Below are 21,280 nucleotides of genomic sequence, written 5' to 3'. Positions count from 1 at the left end.
GTAGGAGGAAAAGCAGTCCAAGCTGCTTCAGTCCTTTGTGAATACTGTCTTACGAGCAGTGATTCATGAGTGAAGATGGCACAGCAAGTGAGCTAATGGTGTATGTAAAATGAGAGTAGACTCAGTACATGTATACCAGAGGCAGAGCAGACAGGCAACCCATCAGGAGCTGGAGCCTTCAGACCTGGATTAAGTTAGCCATATTTCAACATAGGTACTGCTGTGGGAGGTGGACTCCTACCTCAGCCCTCACTGTTTGGGCCCAGCTTCACGCAACCCCACCCTGCGTGCCACATACTGCTCTCTTTTTTTCTGTTTCTAGCCATGTAGCACCATGCAGATAGAGCACACAGGATTTCAGATTTCCAGGAGGAATGTATAACTCAATGGGCATATCCTGGGCTTTTCTTCAAAACTCAAATTAGAGGCCTTTGTGAAAGGTTTTTCATTATCTACATCAAAGCCATGCCCACAGGCACTGCCTGCTGCACTTCACCCTGGAGAAAACGGTCCCAGCTCTTTTCCAGATCATCCGCATGCCAACCTGTGAGGAGCCCATTACCTCATGCTTTTCCAGGGAATTCGATTGCTCCCTGGAGCAAACCCCAAAGGTCTCAGGGCAGCGGGGAGGGCTCTGCTCTCTGATCAACATACTGAGCTCTGGGAGTACACAAAATCGGAGATATTCTTATGTTACTTTCTTCTCGAACGTGGAATGGTGGCACTCAGAACCCAAGCTGGTTTGCTTTTAAGTTCTGATCTCGTTCTGAGTGGGTGCCTTATTAAACACAGTGGAAACACATAACACGTTTGCCATCACCATGACTGCCCCAAATTCTCAGAAGCAAACCCTGAGGCTTCAACACAGCCCACGGGCTGCCAGCACCACAGGTTGAGAGCACCCGAGCTCCCCTGCCCTGCGCCTTACAGCTCTGTGCAGGAAAGGGCTGACACCGCAGCACGGGCTCTGCCGCTCACACTCCCACCTCCCCAACGGCCCTGGCCCCGCCCGCCAGCGCCTGGCAGATTGCGTCACCTCCGCCGGCTTCATACCCGCCTTCCGGCCCCGCCCCGGTGCTGCCGCCAAACCCTTCCGGCTGAGCCGCAAACCCGGGCCCCCACGGGGCTTTCGGTGGCGGACTCTGGAGGAGAGCACAGGCGCCGGGGAACCCGGAAGTGCCCGTGCGGCGGAGCCGGAGCGGGGGAAGGTGGTGCCGGTGCGGGCTTCCCGCGTCCCGGCCGGCCCGGTGAGGGCGGGGGCACGGCGCCTCGGGGCCAGGGCCTCACACCCCTCGGAGGGGCAGGTAAAGGGGTGCTGAGGGGATGTGGGGGTGGGGGGGGCGTGTGTGAGGGGTGTCCCGAAGGTACGGACAGGTGTTCCCGGCTTCGTGGGTGTGCCCGGGAGGGGCTGCGGTGGTGGTGGGGCTGGGTGGGGTCCCCTAAGGACAGCGGGGTGCTGAACAGGCGGGAGGGTGGCGGGGATTGGTGGCAAATGTCAATGCCTCTTTGGCTTGGGTTGTTAAGGGTGCTAGTTTGCTTAGAATTGAGGGTGGCAGGAAGATGGCGTTTTTGGCGTGTACACGATGCTCAGGTTATCAGGTCGGTGAGGTGTATCTAAAGGGGTGTTTTAATATGGATTTCTGTCAATTAAAAGTGACAGGCTTTGTGTCATTTAAGTTTTATATGAAGGCATGGTAGATTGCTCGACCTCCTCTTTTTGGTTTGGTTAGGTTGACTTTTGATAGTGAACAAGCCAGTTTTTAGTTCTAGTATATGTATGTGTATAAGCTGGAACTTTGTAAATGCAAATAGATGTGCTTTCATTTTGGTATGTATGTCACCTTTCTATGTAAGTGTATGTATCTCTACATATAGACATACATGTTTACAAAGCAGAGTCTGAAATAAAAAGTTTCATCCATCCAATATAACTGTTGCTTTATTGAAAATAAGGCTGACAGATTTATGAATAATATCTCATTGTCTTGTTTTTTTCCTTAGTGCTTGCCCTGTAATACAGAAATCTTCCAGAATGCTGGAGTCCTATGTTACTCCTATTCTGATGAGTTATGTGAATCGCTACATAAAGAATCTGAAGCCTTCAGATCTGCAGTTGTCACTCTGGGGAGGAGATGTCGTACTTAGTAAACTTGAATTAAAGCTAGATGTGCTTGAACAGGTATGTTTGTAGTAGTAGCGGTCTATGTCTTTGATCTAAAAGAAATTGACTAAATAATTTAGGTTGGTCTGCACAGATAAATGTTCATTTAGTACTTGTTGGTTTTCTTCTTAGACAAGTCCTTTATTTTCCCTGCCTTTAGTTGTTTTTGCTTTAATTCTATGCCATTTGTTTGGTAATGAATGGTAATTCTTTGCACACCCTGTAGGTTATGGGGTGTGAAGAGAACTGCTTTTTGTGGACATGTTTCTTATTTCAGTAACTATTGTTTTACAGTATGAACATAAACTTAATTGGTTTTCCTGTTATATTTACTAATTGCATATAGTAACTAATTCAGAATGTCACAAAGTAGGATCTCTCTTTAATTGTGCTGATTTGTGTTCTCTGTATTGTTTTATAATTCCAGGTTTCATCATTCCAATTGTATTTAGCTTAAGAGTAACTGAGGGACAGAGTTGATCAACTGGTTTGTGTGAATTAGATCAGGGGCTCTTGGCCTTTGAAAGATAAGCTTGACCAAGTAAAACACTTGCTACAAAATCTGGAACCTGCTGTCAATATGAGCTGATTAACTCTTAGTGGAGGAACTGTTTCCTTGTGTGCTTATCTGAGTTGACAAGGAGTTGGATGTGTGAGTCCCATAAAGCTGTTTTATGTTGATGTAGTGAGTCTTAGCTGATGTCCTGTGTCCAGATATAGTCCAGGTGAAGGAGCTGAGAGAAATGCAGCAAAAATAATGGGAGAGTTAGGCAATATGGCCACTGAAAGAAAAATTAAATAGACATGAAATGTGTTTTTAATTTTGGACAAAAAAAGTGAGACAACATAGGACAAGAATCACATGATGAGACAATAAAGAATGGAATAAATTGTATTTGGAGAGACTTAGAATGGACGTCAAGGGAAATTTCCTTGTTTTAATCAGATTATGAGGCATTGGAGAAGACTGAAGAGGCTGCATGGTCTCTACTGCGAGACTTTTTAAAATATGAAAGAATGTGATCTCTGATCCTGTTCTGGAAGAGGAGACAATCTTTCAAGAGATCTTGTCCTGTTTTCTGTGCTTTCATAAGGAGCCTGATATGTCTTACTTGAAGTGTCTGGTGGCATTTATATTTTCTATCAAGTTTTTCATTTTATTGGTACAGCTTGTCCATTAGGCTGATGTGGATACGAGACTTCAGTTGGTATGATGCGTGCCTCCCATGAATATTTGAAGCCTTTTTTAAGGCTTCAAATTAGGAAATCTGAGAAGGATTGTTCAGAAAGGAATTCTGGAAGTTATCTAGTCCAACCTTCTGAGCAGGGCTCTTACCAGTATTATGTCAGATCAGCTTGCAGTTTTCTCCAGCTGAGTCTTGAAATCTCCTGTATTGGTTGTGAAAACCTCCACTTGTTCTACTGCTATACTGTGTAGAGAGAAGGTTTGTCCAAATAACAAATGGTAACTTGGGATGAATATATCAAACTTGCTACATTATTTGGTACAGTTAGGGTTTTGCTGCTGTCACTTATGTTGTTCCCTCTCAGATAGTTGCAGCTTGCTAGTGGGTGATCTCTTCATCTTTGCCTATTTATCAGCTGGGTACCTAAATATGCAGTGAGATCTGTTAATCTTATGGCTCTTGCACAGGCAAATGTTGCCATAATATACCTGTGCTAATGTTTTATCAGGTTGAATGGGGATGTGAATATGCAATGAATACAAAATTGTTGGGCAGAGAAGAGATTCAGAGCAGCCCTGCAGAGAGGGACTTGGGGGTGTTGGTCAATGAGAAAATTAACATGAGCCAGCTTCAGTGTGCACTTGCAGCCCTTGCAGCCCAGAAAGCCAACCGTATCCTGGGCTGCATCAAAAAGAACGTGACCAGCAGGTTGAAGTAGGTGATTCTGCCCCTCTACTCTGCTCTCAGGAGACCTCACTTGGAGTATTGTGTGCAGTTCTGGTGTCCTCAACATAAAAAGGACATGGAACTGTTGGAACAAGTCCAGAGGAGGGCCATGAGGATGATTAGGGGACTGGAGCAGCTCCCGTATGAAGATAGGCTGAGAAAGTTGGGGCTGTTCAGCCTGGAGAAGAGAAGGCTGTGTGGAGACTTCACAGCAGCCTTCCAGTATCTGAAGGGGGCTTATAGGGATGCTGGGGATGGACTGTTCATTAGGGACTGTAGTGATAGGACAAGGGGAAACAAGTTCAAACTTAAACAGGGGAAGTTTAGATTGGATATAAGGAAGAAATTCTTTACTGTTAGGGTGGTGAGGTACTGGAATGGGTTGCCCAGGGAGGTTGTGAATGCTCCATTCCTGGCAGTGTTCAAGGCCAGGTTGGACAGAGCCTTGGGTGACTTGGTTTAATGTGAGATGTCCCTGCCCATGGTAGGGGTTTTGGAACTTGATGATCTTAAGGTCCTTTCCAACCCTAACTATTCTATGATTCTATGAATTTAGCTGAGATTCTGTGTTTTTTCCAGTATTTGGCTCTGTGTTTGTGTGAAAAATAGTGAACTTATTTTGGCTTTTATTATTCTTTGGAACTTGCCGGGATGCACAGACTATATTTAGGAAGTCTATTCTCTCTCCCTTTTTTTTTTTTTTGTGGAAGGGATGCTGCCTTATGCCTGCTCAGCAAAACTCTTTTGAGTATGTCGTAATACAACATCCAAATACCTTTGCAGCTGGCAGAGAGCTCCCTTGAAAAGGAAGTAATTCTGTCTGGATGGATTTGTGATATCCAAGATTAGTTGTGTTAACTGCTCTGGTCTTCTAACGTCCTTTCCAGGGCTGTTACCCTAAGCCTGGTTCCCTGCTCCTTATCTGGCATAAACACAGCCTTAATTTCATGCTTTGTGCTTTGGATACAAATGCACATACCCTGGATATCTTTGTCTGGAGCCTTCAATATTTTCAGAGAATTCCAGCTTTTCTGGAAGTATTATGATTATTCAGGTACAGTAGCATAGGTGATAACTACGTGGACAAGGCACCTTATAAAACGTTTGGGAACAAGTCTGTTCTTTCTCCCATCACTCCTTGCACTTCAGTGGATGTTCGTGTACAGTTCTGGTATCTTCAACATAAGAAGGACATGGAGCAAACACCAAGTCCAGAGGAGAGCCATGAGGATGATCAGGGGACTGGAGCACTTCTTTTATGAAGACAGGCTGACAATGTTGGAGCTGTTCAGCCTGGAGAAGAGAAGGCTGTATCAGATTTGAAGGGGTCTACAAGGATGCTGGAGAGGGGCTCTTCATCAGGGACTGTAGGGATAGGACAATGGGTAATTTGTTCAAATTTAAATAGGGGAAATTCAGGTTAGATATATAAGGAAGAAGTTCTTTAGTATGAGGGTGGTGAGGCACTAGAACAGGTTGCCCAAGGAAGTTGTGAATGCTCCTTGGCGGTGTTCAAGTCCAGGTTGGATGGAACTTTGGGCAGCATGGTCTATGGTGAGGCATCTCTGCCCATGGCAGAGGGTTGGAACTAGCTGATCTTAAGGGCCTTCCAAACCCACACCAGATTCTATATTAATACTTCCATATCATGTTGCATACTTGTGGGTCACCAAACTTGCAATACTTAATGAAAGGGGCAAGACTGCACAGAAAAGGAGGACAAAAAGAAATGGTCTTTGATATTTTGTATTATGAGCAAGTTATTAAATCTGGCACACATTTGTATTGTCTACTGAAATAGCTCAACAAAGATTTGTCTGCATGGCTTTAAGAAAAGTTGGCTGTGCAATTAGGATAATATCAGACAAATTCTTTTGAGAAATAACTGTCTTCTAAATAAGCTGTGCATTTGGTTATCTCACCTCATTTTGAAAGAATTCCTATTTCTGTTTCTTTAACTATCTTACAGTTAACTAGACAAAAATGAGAATATGTTAAATTCATCCAGCAAAGAGTACCTTTTGAAGTAAACTTGTAACTTAAACATGTGAACACAAGTCAGGTTATAAATAGAAGTTATGGTACTGATGAGCAACATAAGAATTGTGCATCTGCGAGTCTGGAAAGAAATTTACTTTTATTACTGTTAAAAGTAATAGTTTGCTGTCTTGATTCATGAAAGCATTGTCTCTTAAGTTGGACTGTATTCTTAGAGTCCACATTTTTTGTGCCTGCCTTCATCCCTCTCTTGCCCCCAAGCTGTGGGACATAAGGTACTTTTTCATTTATTGTATGACCAGTGTAGTGATGTCTGTACTGAACTGCTCAGTATTTGCGTTTCAGTGGCTTAACTGAGACTCTGTGGGTTAAAATTTTGTTTGGGTTGACTGTAAGCCTAAGGCTAAATTTTTAGGAGAGAAGCTTTCAGCTAAAATCCTTCAGTATATTAGTGAATTAGATGAAGAAAAAATGCTTTGTAAAGAAAAAAAAAATGACAATTTCCTTTGAGCTGTTTTCATGGGGAAGTCTGTTAATTGTCATCTTTTGGAATGGGGACTTGGAATTAGATGTGACTTTCTGTAAGTATGGCTGAGGTAGCAGTCAGGAGGTTCCCTGACATGAGACAGTTGTGTGGCTTTTTAAATTAGTTAATGAAAGCTCAGCAAACCCTAAAACCTAATTTGCAAACTGAAAGCTTTACTACAACAACAACAACAACAAAACATATAGCTATGATGTTGTGAGTTGTCTTCTCTGAAGATTTTGTTAGCAGTGAATATACTTCATCTACTATTAGGTCTTGGATGCAAGATGAACTTCTCAGTTATACCAATAGAAAGGCTAAAGTGGTATCAACTGTAGAATGGAGAGAGTGTTCCTTAACGTTGCTCCTATTAGGAGTTGTTGTCGTCACTTTGATGGTGGTAGGTACTTGTGGGTAAGAATCATAGAATAGTTAGGATTGGAAAGGACCTCAAGATCATCTAGTTCCAACCCCCCTGCCATGGGCAGGGACACCTCACACTAAACCATATCACCCAAGGCTTCATCCAACCTGGTCTTGAACACTGCCAGGGATGGAGCATTCACAACCTCCCTGGGCAACCCATTCCAGTACCTCACCACCCTAACAGTAAAGAATTTCTTCCTTATATCGAATCTAAACTTCCCCTGTTTAAGTTTGAACTTGTTTCCCCTTGTCCTATCACTACAGTCCCTAATGAACAGTCCATCCCCAGCATCCCTATAAGCCCCCTTCAGATACTGGAAGGCTGCTGTGAAGTCTCCACACAGCCTTCTCTTCTCCAGGCTGAACAGCCCCAACTTTCTCAGCCTGTCTTCATATGGGAGGTGTTCCAGTCCCCTCACCCCACAAGGATGTGGCCCTCCTCTGGACTTGTTCTAACGGTTTCATGTTCTTTTGATGTTGAGGGCACCAGAACTGCACACAATACTCCAAGTGAGGTCTCCTGAGAGCAGAGTAGAGGGTCAGGATCACCTCCTTTGACCTGCTGGTCACGCTCCTCCTGATGCAGCTCAGGATACAATTGGCTTTCTGGGCTGTGAGTGCACACTGCTGGCTCATGTTCATTTTCTCATTGACTAACACCCCCAAGTCCTTCTCCGCAGGACTACCATGAATTTCCTTTTTGCCTAACCTGTAGCTGTGCCTAGCATTGCTCCGACCCAGGTGTAGGACCTTGCACTTGTCATGGTTAAACTTCATGAGGTTGGCATCAGCCCACCTCACAAGTGTGTAATGGTCTCTCTGGATGGCATTCCTTCCCTCTAGCGTATCAACAGAACCACACAGCTTGGTGTCATTGGCAAACTTGCTGATGGCACACTCAATTCCATTGTCCATGTCAGCGACAAAGATATTAAACGAGACCGGTCCCAACACGATCCCTGAGGGACACCACTCGTTACTGGTCTCCAGACGGACATTGAACCGTTGACCACAACTCTTTGTGTGTGGCCATCCAGCCAGTTCTTTATCTACCGAGTGGTCCACTTATCAAATTGATGACACTCCAATTTAGAGACAAGGATGGTGTGTGGGACAGTGTAAAACGCTTTGCACAAGTCCAGGTAGATGACGTCAACTGCTCCACCCCTGTCCGTCACTTTTGTAGCCCCGTCATAGAAGGCCACCAAATTGGTCAGGCAGGATTTTCCCCTAGTGAAGCCATGTTGGCTGTCACCAAGCACCTTGTTGTTTTTCATGTGCCCTAGCATGCCTTCCAAGAGCATCTGCTCCCAGATTTTGCCAGCCACAGAGGTGAGACTGACTGGTCTTTAATTCCCCGGGTCATCCATTCTCCCCTTCTTGAAAATGGGGGTTGTATTTCCCTTTTTCCAGTCATCAGGAACTTCACCTGACTGCCATGATTTTTCAAATATGATGGCCAGTGGCTTTGCAACTTCATTCGCCAGCTCCTTCAGGACCTGTGGATGGATTTCATCAGGTCCCATGGACTTGTGTACATTCAGGTTCTTAAGATGGTCTCGAACCAGATCCTCTCCTACAGTGGGCCCAAGGTCTAAGTTTTCACAGTCCCTGTGTCTGACCTCCAAGACTTGGGTGGTGTGGTCAGAGCCTTTGCCAGTGAAGACCGAGGCAAAGAAGCCATTCAGAACCTCAGCCTTTTCTAAGTCCTGTGTAGCCAGTTCTCCCAAAAGCTTCCGGAGGGGGGCTACATTATCCTTAGTCTGTTTTTTAGCTGATACATACCTATAAAATCCCTTCCTATTATCTTTAACATCCCTTGCCAAGTTTAGCTCCAACTACTGGGCCTTAGCTTTCCTAACTTGGTCCCTAACTACCCTGACAATATCCCTGTATTCATCCCAGGCCACCTGTCCTTGCTTCCACCTTTTATAAGTCTCTTTTTTCTTGTGAATTTTTCTCAGCAGCTCCTTATCTATCCAAGGAGGTCTCGTGCCCCTCCTGCTGCACTTCCTTCTAGTTGGGATGCAACACTCCTGAGCTTGTAGCAGGTGATCCTTGAATATTAACCAAGAGTCTTGGGTCCTCTTACACTCAAGGGCTATATCCCATGGAACCTTGCTAAGCAGGTTTCTGAAGAGGCCAAAGTCTGCTCTGTTGAAGTCCAGGGCAGTGAGCTTATTGCACACTCTTCTCACTGTCTTGAGGACCTTGAATTCGACCATCTTGTGATCACTGCATCCAAGACTTCGCTGGAGAGTCACATTTCCAACGAGCCCTTCCCTGAATAGGTGGCTTATCTTTTGGATGACTAATTAGAGTCAAGATTCTAACCTGTCACAGTTGCAGTGATAGTTATTTCAACTTGGAACTTATGACATAATAACTACTATGAAAAAAAATTTAGTGGGCTTCCAAAACATGCCACTAAGATTTGAATACAGTTTCAAGATGTTAGGTACATAATATTAACTAGCTTCACAGAAGGTAGACTTACTATATATGCCAAGTACTAAATGCAAAATACATTGTCCTCAAATTTTATTATTGTAGAACTTCTGTACAGCAGGGGTAGGACTAAAGTCTGGCAGTGTAGGAAAATAGGCTTTCTGGATCCACTTCTGGATGTTTGTCTAAAATTCCCCACCACCTTACTTGCTTGATCTCAGATTTTCACAGACCTTCTCTATTTAACTTCTGCTCATTCATAGGAGTACTGAGTCAAAGCATGCAAATACCTAGTACCTAAATTGAGCCAAGGTGCAAAGGTGCCAAAGTCCCAGGTTGCCAGGCAAATTCTGCTGAACAAAGGTTTATGTCCCTGAGTTTACTAAGAAATACAACAGTTAAGAACCTTTGGGGTGCTGACTGACAGCAGGCTCAATGTGCATCAGCAGTATGCCCTGGCAGCCAAGAGGGCAAACGACATCCTGCAGTCCATCAAAGAATAGCCAGCTGGTCAAAGTTGGTGACTGTCCTGCTGTATGTGGTGTTGGTATGGCTTCACCTTAAGCACTGTGTGCAGTTCTGGGCACCACAATTTAAGAAGGATGTGGAGGTCTTTGAATGTGTCCAGAGGAGGGCAACAAAGCTGGTGAGAGGGCTAAAAGGAATGTCCTATGAAGAATGGCTAGGACTTTGGGCTTGTCTAGTTTGGAGAAAAGTAGGCTGAGGGGTGACCTCATTGCTCTCTACAGCTTCCTGAGGACAGTAAGGAGAGATGGAGGTGCTGAGTTCTTTCCATGGTATCCTCTGATACGACTTGCGGGAATAGTTCAAAGCTGAGCCAGGGGAGGTTCAGTCTTGACCGCAGGAAGAATTTCTTAACTGAGAGGGTGGTCAAACATTGGAACAGTCTTCTTAGGTAGGTGTTCAATGCCCGAAGCCTGTCAGTTTTTAAGAGGCATTTGGATAATGCCCTTAGTGACATGCTTTAACTTTTGGTCAGCCCTGAATTGGTCAGGCAGTTGAACTAGATGATTGTTGTAGGCCACTTCCAACTGAAAATATTCTATTGTAATGGTGAGAACTATTGCTGAGTATCTGTGAGACTTAGATTCACTTCCTCCTCAACCTGAGAATATTCACACCTGTAGTTCCCAGCATCTACAGTGAAGACACAAACACCAGGCTATAAGCAACTCCAGCTGAAGACATCTGTTGTTCTTTCTCCATTAAGGCTTAACACCTTTATAGCCAAGAGTGTCAGGATAGGAGATCAGGAAATATATTATCACTGAAGCCTTATCATTAGAATACTTAGTATTGAAAATGCTGACTTAAAATTATGTAATAATATCAAATATGGGTTTATTTTGCACTAAGCACTTATCTCCTTATTCCAAATCTTGATGTCTAGCTCTGGGACCAGGTCTCTAACCTGACCATTTGTCTGATAAATGTTAAGCTTGTGATTCCCAGGACAACCCCTGGAGCTACTGGAGGAAATTCAGCACTTCATATCTGAAGAATTTAAACCTTGGCACCTTGTTTTCTGCTGATTCACTGCATGCAGCAGCAGCTGGTTCACTGGGGCTGTCCTATAGAAGTGTGATCTATGTATTGACTGGGTGCAGTGCCAGGCGTTTGTTAGGAGTTATGGGCTGACTTGCACCAGTTTTTAGAGCAGTGTGTTATACACATTAGGCCTTTGTGAGGGATTATCGAATTTGTGAATGAAAAATTTAATAACTTTGTATTTACTGAGCAGTTTGTTGTGAATGTGGCCACAGTGGGCCAATCTTAAGCTCCAGTCTCTTATAACTAAAATATTTTTTAAGAAATTGACTTGCTGTGGCTTTGTCAATGTTTGTTTAATTCCAAATTTGTGTTCTTCAGAATAATGCAGGTTGTGTATGACTTTAAGTATTTATTTACTTTCACGTGGTTCATTTCTACTTGTCCCTTGAACAGTGACACATATTGCGGTAGCTTCGTGCAGGAGAGGTGGCTCTAAGTTGTCTTTGATTATTAAGGACACAATAATCCAAGTGTTTCCTTTGAATAGACTAATCGTATGTGTGCAAGTGATTGTAAATTAGTTGTCAAGGCCCATGCCTTGACACTGCTGGTGTAGGGAGACAGAATAAATTCTGACTTAGGTTTTGTGCTAGAACTGCACTATTTTAAGTTACAAATATGCTTTGAATTTTGATGTGTTTCAGTAGTTCATTCACCACTCTTTTTGTTGTTGCTAGGAGCTGAAACTACCATTTACCTTTTTAAGCGGGCATATTCACGAACTTCGAATTCATGTGCCATGGACAAAATTGGGATCAGAGCCAGTTGTTATCACCATCAATACAATGGAATGCATCTTGAAATTAAAGGATGGGGCTCAGGTAAGAAATGTGATGAATGCATTTCTAACATTGAAAATAGCTTCTATGGTCACCTTCTTTAAAGCCACCTGAAGAATCAGGCATGTGAAAGTTTTCTAAGAGGCTGATATTGTTCTCACTGGCTAGTATCTTTGTTAATGCTTATTTTTAGTTCTTTATTAGCTGTAGCTGTGTTCTTGCAGATGTAAGAGCATGTTAATAGTGCTTTGCTGGAATTTTCTTACGACTTGACAAAAAATGTATTTCAAGAGCAATGTAGTTTCGTGCACACTTCCAACTTCTTCCTCCCAAGGAGCAGTGGTGGTTGCTTGAGACAGCTGTGGGCAGCACCACTGAGCATTGGGCATTTTTCAAAAGATGTGGTGTTATTATTAAAGGAGTACTTTAAATATCCTGGAGTATAATTCTTTTTTCCCTTCAGAAGGTACAGTGTTTACATGAATATACTTAGAAGCTTTCTTACATGAAAGGGTTTCAAAGGGCTTTTTGTTTTGTTGCTTTCAATAATTTGCCATTACACTGTTTCACAGGCTCAGGAAAGATTTTCCTCTGACACAATGAAACTGAAATATGCAGTGGCTCTATTTTGTTATATGTCTAACTTAGTTAACAAAAAGTACTTCAGTATTTTAATGTTGAACTTGTTTTTTTTTTTTTTTTTAGTATGGTGCTTTAACCCTGGGGAGTTTTTGTGGTTGGGGTTTTTTTTTGGTTGTTTTCTTTTTAAAGCCTTGTTAACATTTTAATTTCAACACAGTCCTCCAGCTATATTAAGGATAATGCAAAAGAAAATTCCAGCTTGTGCAAAGCTCTCAAGTGTTTGGTAGGGTGCTTGATGAGCTGTTAACATTTAACATCAATAATTAGACATAAGCCAGCAGAAACATTTGAAAACACATTTCCATTATGTTTAATATTTCTTGTAATATTCTTTTATTGTTACAGAGCTAAAAGGCTTTTTTTTGCTGGAATAGAAATCTCTAGACCTATGTGTGCCACCTACAAAGCATATACTTGCATTCTGTAGTTCACTCTGTGTGCATGCGTGCATATACACACATGTATGCACCCCAACAGCCAAATGCTAAGTACTTTTCTAATGGTAAGGTAAGATTTTAAGGCCAGATGTTCCATAAGAAATGTTTTAGAGGCAGCAAATTGCAACTAATTATAGAAGCTGCAGAAAAAGATCTGTAGCCTATGACTTTGTGCAACCCAGAACTCATGTTTGATATTGGACCATGCAGATGGCTACTGCTGGAATGATCAGATTTCCTGCTTGCATGGCATTTGAAACTTAAATTTTGTGGTGCATACAGTAAAAGGTCAAGTGTCACAAATGTAAAGCACTCTCAAAACAGGTATTTGTTACAGATGTTTAAGATTCAGAGGCAAGAAAGGATTTTTGAAAATTGCAACTGACATTTGAACAAATTATTCAGAGGTATGTGCATTCAGAAGGCTAAAATTTGGGTCTATGCCATAGGAGGATTATCTTTGACTAACAAGAATGTAAATGAAAACAGTTTTATGCTGTTTTCTGAGGATATGTTTTTAAAAGTTGACAGCTTTAATTTTATTTCTTAAATTACTATTTGAAAGTTTTTTATAAAAAGAAAATGTTTAGACAGATTCTTGTGTTCTAACTTCCAGTGTGACAGTGTGTTTGGCCAAAGCCAATTGTCATAAAAATGTTTGCAATCAGTAAATAAAAAACCTGAGTGAAATAAAATATATCTATGGAACATAGTGAATTTAGTACCAACTGGAGCTGTTCTGCCAAGAACTTCATATCAATGAAGAGTGTAAATAGCAAGAAAGTTTAGTTCTCAAAAATTGATGGGCGTGATCCCACATTTCCTTCCTCAGTTCAAACTTCTAATAAGCATGTGCATAATTTCACCTGAGCAAAAAATAAAGTTTCTGACCTCAGTTTAGTGTGATGTGTATTCTTTGGAAAGGGGCTACTTCAAAGCTTATTGATTTTGAAGATCTGTGGGGATTCAAATACACAGTGTTGTTGGAAGCTATTGTCGAGTGGACCCTACAGATTTTTGTAAGCAAAAAAATCTCTCTCCTTTTGTATGTTTTTGAGGAGCTTCAGCCCCCTGGGGAGTGCTTTTTTACGTCTGTGCTTTTACTCTGATGCTGTGTCATAGTTCAGTTTCAGTGCTAGGTTGGTTGGTTTTTTATTGTTTATGCTATTTCAGCATCTCCTTAGCTGAAAGTTTGGAGCAGACCGTAATAGCTCAACTTCTAGTTTTATGCTAATAGTCTCCTTTTCTAAGGAGAAATGTTGTATAAGTGGTGAGTTCGCCTGGTAATATACAAAATCCACGGTGTAGAATTAGTGATATTGTCAGTGAATTTCAAAGTTTGAGCCTTTCAAAGGTCATTGCTTTTTCCTTTGAAATTCATATGGTGCAAATTGGCTGCGATAAGCCTGTGTGTGTTTTATTCACCTTCCTGATGTTACAGCTAACCACAAGACTAATCTCTGTGTTCAACCTTGAATTCTGCGGGTTTTAGTTTTGGAACTGATGCAAATCAGGAGATTCAAGGAGACATGTTTTATCTGTGTTACTACTTCACTTCTGTGTCCTTGTCTTTAATCAGGACAAAGTGCATCAGGAGTATGCTGATGCATATGAAGATGAAAATTTTCCCTACCCCAAGGATAACTATGGAATCATGGAAAACTGTTACATACAAGTGGTCACAGGAGCACAGGGAAGCCAAATAGTTGTTTGGATCAGCATACAGACAATTAAGCACTGTTCTTTTTGTGAGATACTACAAAGAAAGTTTTGAAGGAGTGTAATAACGTTGTGGAAACAGTGGAAAACAGCCCACAATCATGACTGTCCGAATAGCAGACATATTCTTATCTGACAATCAGTAGAGACTGCCATCAAAGAATGCTAAAAGTAGAAATTGATCGTGACTGGGTAATGATTAAGATGGTAGATAGGCTATGCAGGACAGGTTATTAAGGACTTTGAAAGTAAAGACAGAAAGCTTGTGTTTGAAGGTATAGTTTATGAAGTTTTTGGTTTAGGCGGTAAAGCTAGCTCTAGGTCTGAGGCAGTGCTTTGCTGTTTTTCTTCTTCTCACCTGGGTTGTAAAAGTTCAGTTGAATGTGGCTGTATGGACAAGCAGTGCTCTTTATTTCTTTTGAGTGTATATGTATGCTGTTCAGTGACAGCAAAAATAGACTTGAAGTAAGAGGACCAACCCTGAGTTTGTAGTGGCTCACCATTCTGCTTTTCATCTGCTGATGTAGAAGATCAAGGTCTTTATGTGTGAAATATTTTCATTACTTATTTCCATAGTGTTATCTTTAATTCGGTTAATCTGATACTGAGTTTTAATACTTGTATGTGAAATTTAAGGTGAAGGTTGTATCGGCAGCTGTCCTACACGAAGCAAACTATGTGATCACTAATGTTATGATCTAAGGTTAATGATGAGGTTAATACAAAATTCATCGTTAAGCAGCCAGCTCATGTTGATTTTATTTGTGTTTTAATAGCTTAATATAGCAAAGGGGATTTCATCCATTTGTGTGTGTGTGTGCATGCAAATAAGTGTATGTAAGTAATAAGAACAGTTTTGCATATTACTTTAAATGGAAAAAATCCTATATGTAAATTGGACTTTGAGTAGTTGAATCTTTTCCAAAGGTTTGGGAAGTTTTGGCAGAGCCTTTAGTTGGATTTTATGCCATTTTCTGTCAAGAACTCTAGTCTGAAGAGTTCTTCTCACATCAAACTGTTCATAGAAAACATGTGTTTTAGGTGGGAGATTTTTCTGTCAAGGATATTATATTTCTAAGGGAGAAATACCATGTCCTACAAACCTCTTGCAAAAATACTTAGTAAACATACTCTTTCAGCAGAAGAAGCAGTAAATGCACCTGCTAGAAGAGTGTTTGGAGCATTTGGTTCAGACACTTGTCTTTGAATATCCAGTGTTTTCATGTGAGTGGCTGAAGAGGAGGTACTGAACAGCTTTGCTTAAAAATGGATTAATATTCATATGTTCTAGCTGGGCAAGCAAGAGTGACCATGTAATTTACTTCTGTTTTTTTCTACTAAGCACATTCATATGAAAAGACTTTAAAAGCAAGGTATCTGACATTGTAAATTGCAGTAATTCTGCTGCCAAAAGAAGAAATTGCCTTTGCTGTGAATTTGTTCAGATGCCTGTGGACGCATTTCTTAATACTCTAGCTGTACAAGTCAGTCCCTTGCCATAGCATTGCCTCAACCTGAATAGCTGGCTTGCTTACCTAAGTCCCTATTACCATTTTAGTAATTTTGAGTGCTTTTCTGACCACACAAACTGTAGATGACCAGGCATGACAGGGAATGTAGGAGTGCCCGCTGCAGCTGAACTTTGTGGTTGTTGTAACATTCCCCCAGTTTATCATGACAGTACACATGTACATGAAAGATGGAAACAAGATATGTTTTCCTTTCTTTCTGCCAGCTTGTCTTCTAAGCAGTCTCCAACTGGCTGAAAATTAAATGCTTGTTAGAAAGATTTAAAACTTGATAGTTTCAGTCCTTGAAATATTTAGGCCTGCAAATGTCAACATTATACATCTCTAAAAAGAGAGGCCAAGTCCACTGTGTCAGGCATATTTTCTGTGGAACCAGATTCAGGAACAGAAAAGCAGTCAAAAATGTAGCTGGGGCTGTATTCTTACTAAGGAGGTTGGATTTTTGAATGCAGTTCAAGAAGGATATTGTCAAAACGATTAATGGTTGGACTAGATGATCTTAAAGGTCCTTTCCAACCTAAATGTTCTATGATTCTGAAATCAGCCTGGTGGTTATCACAAAATGTATTGAGATTGTATAATAACAATGATTTTCAATAGGTTGTGGGTTTGGTTTTTTTTTGTTATTTTCGTTTTTGTATTTTTTTTATGTTCAAATGGATGCACTTTGCAAATTGCAAGTGTAATGAACAGAATGCAAGGCAAAGGTATGGCTTTGTGCTAGTGCTGGTGTTGCAAGGTAAGGAAACTGCCAGGAGCTGGGTGTAGAGTTACAGTTTTCGGTTCAGTGCCTGTAACAGTTGGAGCCATAGTATCTAGTGAATAAATGTTGCCTTTTCTCAGCTTGCGTGTTGTTTTCTGAACGAGACCTTATCGGTGTACCTCTTTATGCTGTAGTTCAGATAAAATTTGTGCTTTTGAAAAAATCTGGCTGTCCAATCTTACTTTACTTTGACCTCTGTCATGAGTTGGTCTTGGAGCTAATGAACTGAATCTCTGTTGGATGAAACTAAAAGGAAAATGTATTCTAGGAGCATGGTAATGTGCTCCAGCAGTTAACTGAAATTAATAAGAGCAATTGCCTTGTGAAAGTTTTTAATAGAATCAATGTTCTGTGATCACCAGCCATGGTGTAGTCTCAGATTAGGGGCATGGTGAATCCTACTAGACTGATTGTGGGTCTTTCCAGATGTTGTTCTGGCTGACTTAGTGCATAAAATCTCTCTAACCCACACTTAGTGGCTAATTCTCTGCTTTTTATAGTTAGCATGTCTGTGCCATTAGTAATCTCACAAAACATCTACTTACTGACATGGTGTGAACACCACTTTTATTCTCCTCTCTTCTCCTTTATGAAAGCACACCCCCTAGCATCTTCTGAGACTGTAGTAAAAAGTATATGTTCCTCTTATCTGGGGTTTGAGGAAAAAGGTAAGAAAGCAGAATCTAAACTTCCAGAATGATAGATTTTTATCACTCATTTTTTATAATGATTTAAGTAGCAAATGTTCTGCAGTCTGTAATTGCTCCCTCAGAATGCAATTTCTCTTAAACTAGAAGAAAAAAAGCCTAAGTGTGGTAGTCAAGCAGGGTCTGTTTTTCAGGCAAGTTCCAGCACTTGATATCTGTGTATTTGACATGGACAGGAGATAGCAAATTAATATTAATATCCTACTTCCAACAGTGTCTTGAGCTCTGCGTAAAGAGCAGAACCTTCTGGTATGAGATCATTTGTCAAGAAAACTTCACAGTTAATTGGAAGAATTTTAGGCAGGTGAGGATGCAGTGATTAACAAGGAAGATAATGGACATTGGCACAACTAAGTAGTGCAGCTGCACTTCAGACTGTCATAATGAAATTTCTTTCTTAGGAATGAACAAGTGAAGTCCTGATGTCCTTCATATTGACAAACATAAAAATATAGTCTCATTACTGTGCGTAGACACCTTCTAAGTGGTACCACTCTTTGTTTTGTACTCCTGTGTGCTATGGGAATTTAATTCAGTCCTGGTAGAGAGCAAAGTATTTCTGCTTTTCAAATTTTGGAAGTGTAGCTCTGAAGTTCCTGTTTTTATTGCTCCCTCTCTCCTCTGAATTGGCTCTTTCTAAAGTGATGGTTTTCTTCAGTTCGCAAAAATGATCAAAAGACATTCTTCGCAATGGAGTGCTAGTAGTTCTAAAGCTAATTTGACATATATAGATTATCTTAAGTTGTTATACTGGTGGAGGACCACTGTTTAAAAACAAGCTTCTTCCAGAAGTAAAAATGTCAACTGCTGGGGTTTCGGAGTTCAAGACCTCTAATTCCCTAGGTGCCTTGTGGTACTTTGTATCTCATACGGTTGGTTTGATAGACTTACGGACTATGGTTCCTGTCATCAGTTCTAAATTGCTTTTTTTGTTTTCTAAAATTTAAATCTTTAGAATTAAGGATTATTTGTTTTTTGGTACTGTTAAGCTATATTGGCTTAGACTGACTCATTGCCTTTTCAAGATGTCTGTTGTGTGTTGGGAAATGTGGCCTACCCAAAGAGGAAAAAACCCTTTTGAAGTTTTAAACAACCCATTGCCCTCAAAAAAATTAGTCTGCTTGTCCTTTAAATTTAAGGACAGAAATATAGAATCATAGGATAGTTAGGGTTGGAAAGGACCTTAAGATCATCTAGTTCCAAACCCCTTGCCATGGGCAGCGACACCTCACACTAAACCATATCACCCAGGGCTCTGTCCAGCCTGGCCTTGAACATTGCCAGGGATGGAGCATTCACAGCTTCCCTGGGCACCCCATTCCAGTGCCTCACCACCCTAACAGTAAAGAACTTCCTCCTTATATCCAGTCTAAACTTCCCCTGTTTAAGTGTGAACTTGTTTCCCCTTTTCCTATCACTACAGTTGCTAATGAACAGTCCATCCCAGCATCCCTATAAGCCCCCTTCAGATACTGGAAGGCTGCTGAGATCTCTACGCAGCCTTATCTTTTCCAGGCTGAACAGCCCCATCTTTCTCAGCCTGTCTTCATACGGGAGGTGCTCCAGCCCCTGATCATCCTCGTGGCCCTCCTCTGGACTTGTTCCAACAGTTCCATGTCCTTTTTGTGTTGAGGACACCAGAACTGCACACAGTACTCCAGGTGAGGTCTCCTGAGAGCAGAGTAGAGGAGCAGGATCACCCCCTTCGACCTGCTGGCCATGCTCCTTTTGATGCATCCCAGGATACAGTTAGCTTTATATTTACTTATGTATAAATATTTGTTATCTACATTAATATTTTAATTTATGCATCTAACTGCACATGAACTTCATTTTAACTCCCAAATCAATGTTCCAGGTTTGGAGACTGAGCTCTTTTTCAAGTGCTTTTGAGGTGCTAGTTATGCACCTCACTTAATATATGACCTTCCTGTAGGCTGTTAAGCAGCCCTACAGCTGCAGAGACCGCAGCTCCAATTTTCTTCATTTAGCAGGTAAAGTTTGATTAACAGGATGTTTGCAGGATATGTGCATTTTCAAGACAGCTTTTCTAGAGTCATCTCTGTCTTGATATAGAGTCCTAGCATATTTACAAAAGTAGGCGCTTAACATCATAAATCTGATGGAAATTGTGAACTTAGCACAAGGGACATGTTTGGAGCATGCCTTTTAAAGTTAGTTGGTTTTATGCAGGACATCATCCTGGTCTTTTGCTAGAATGTGCTGCCTCCAAGTAGGAAAAGAAAGATGCAAACATTTAATTGCACATTGGCTCCTAATGTTTACAGGCTATTAAGCTGAATGCAATAGACACTTATGTCACTAATATCAATCAGAAGCCAGTAAAAATCCACTAGCATCTTCACTTGCAACTCCACTAAGTGTTGAAAATTTTCTTCATTATTCAAGCATAAAAGGACCAGAGTATTGTCACTTGGATCCATTAAGGCCAAGTTGTTTCTAAGTTTTATAGACCAATAATCACCCAAAATCTTAACTTTCATAGAAGGTGAGGGGTATTAGGAATTGTAAATTATGGTGAACAACATGTTTAGTGATGTCGAGATATATTTAATGACTGAGATGTTGTCTATGGAAGGCACCTTGGGATCACAACTACACAGAAAGCATTGCAGTTTGAATCTGTTTTAACCTATAAGGCAAGAAATTATAATTCATTTGTTTCAGCTTCAGAGGTCCCAGAAAATCTTACTTTCAGTAGCAGAGTTTAAAATCTGACAATACTTGAGTCATTCTGCTGTCTCAGACTGGGGAATGTGAGTATGGAAATTCTGTTAGCAATTTTCTGGATGGGTAGAATGTACCCCAAACCAAATGTACCCCAAATGCTCATGTCATAGAACCATAGAATAGTTAGGGTTGGAAAGGCATTCAGATCGTCTAGTTCTAACCCCCCTGTCATAGGCAGGGACACCACACACTAAACCAGTTCACCTAAGACTCCATCCAACCTGGCCTTGAGCACTGCCAGGGATGAAGCATTCAGAACTTCCTTGAGCAACCTGTTCCAGTGCCTTACCACCCTGACACTAAAGAACTTCTTCCTTATATTAGCCTGAATTTTGCCTGCTTAAGTTTTAACTCATTACCCCTTGTCCTATCACTACAGTCCTTGATGAAGATTCCCTTTCCAGCATCCTTGTAGGGCCCCTTCAGATACTGAAAGGCTTCTGTGAGATCACCGCACAGCTTCTCTTCTCCAGGCCCAGCAGTCCCAACTTTCTCAGCCTGCCTTCACATGGGAGGTGCTCCCATCCCCTGATCATCCTCGTGGCCCTTTTCTGGACTTGTTCCAACAGCTCCGTGTCCTTCTTATGTTGGGGTCACCAGAACTGTACACAGTGCTCCAGTTGTGGTCTCAGAGGCGTAGAGAGGCAGAATCACCTCCTTCAACCTGCTGGTCACACTCCTTTTGGTACAGCCAGAGAGAATTTTGGCTTTCTGGGCTGCAGTCGTTTTCTGGGACTAGAGATTATGCAAGACAGGGTGTCTGTCTGTTGCAATGCCATGTCAATGCACTTTGTAGTATCAACTCAACATAGGGAATGAAGAAGCAGACTATCTCCTCTTTCAAAACTGAGTTGACTGGGAAATAATATGGTAAGAATTCAGAATCTCAAAATCTAACATTAAATCAAC

General features: G+C 41.4%; 1 protein-coding gene across 1 annotated transcript in view; it reads left to right on the top strand.

Annotated features, from left to right (window-relative positions):
* Positions 1–1,149: 1,149 nt before the first annotated feature.
* The window catches only part of VPS13B (vacuolar protein sorting 13 homolog B), a 449,503-nt gene continuing 429,372 nt past the window's right edge, over positions 1,150–21,280 (top strand). Inside the window, exons 1-3 of the mRNA XM_034068500.1 lie at positions 1,150–1,304; positions 2,002–2,179; positions 11,722–11,865. Coding sequence (XP_033924391.1) covers positions 2,033–2,179; positions 11,722–11,865 — 291 coding nt within the window. The 5' untranslated portion in view covers positions 1,150–1,304; positions 2,002–2,032. The remainder of the gene's footprint in view (positions 1,305–2,001; positions 2,180–11,721; positions 11,866–21,280) is intronic.

Source organism: Melopsittacus undulatus, chromosome 1 (genome assembly GCF_012275295.1).
Source record: "Melopsittacus undulatus isolate bMelUnd1 chromosome 1, bMelUnd1.mat.Z, whole genome shotgun sequence".
In the NCBI taxonomy this organism is placed as follows: Eukaryota; Metazoa; Chordata; class Aves; order Psittaciformes; family Psittaculidae; genus Melopsittacus; species Melopsittacus undulatus.
The sequence above is the reverse complement of the archived record's forward strand: the minus strand, read 5'-3'. Positions and strand labels throughout refer to the sequence as shown.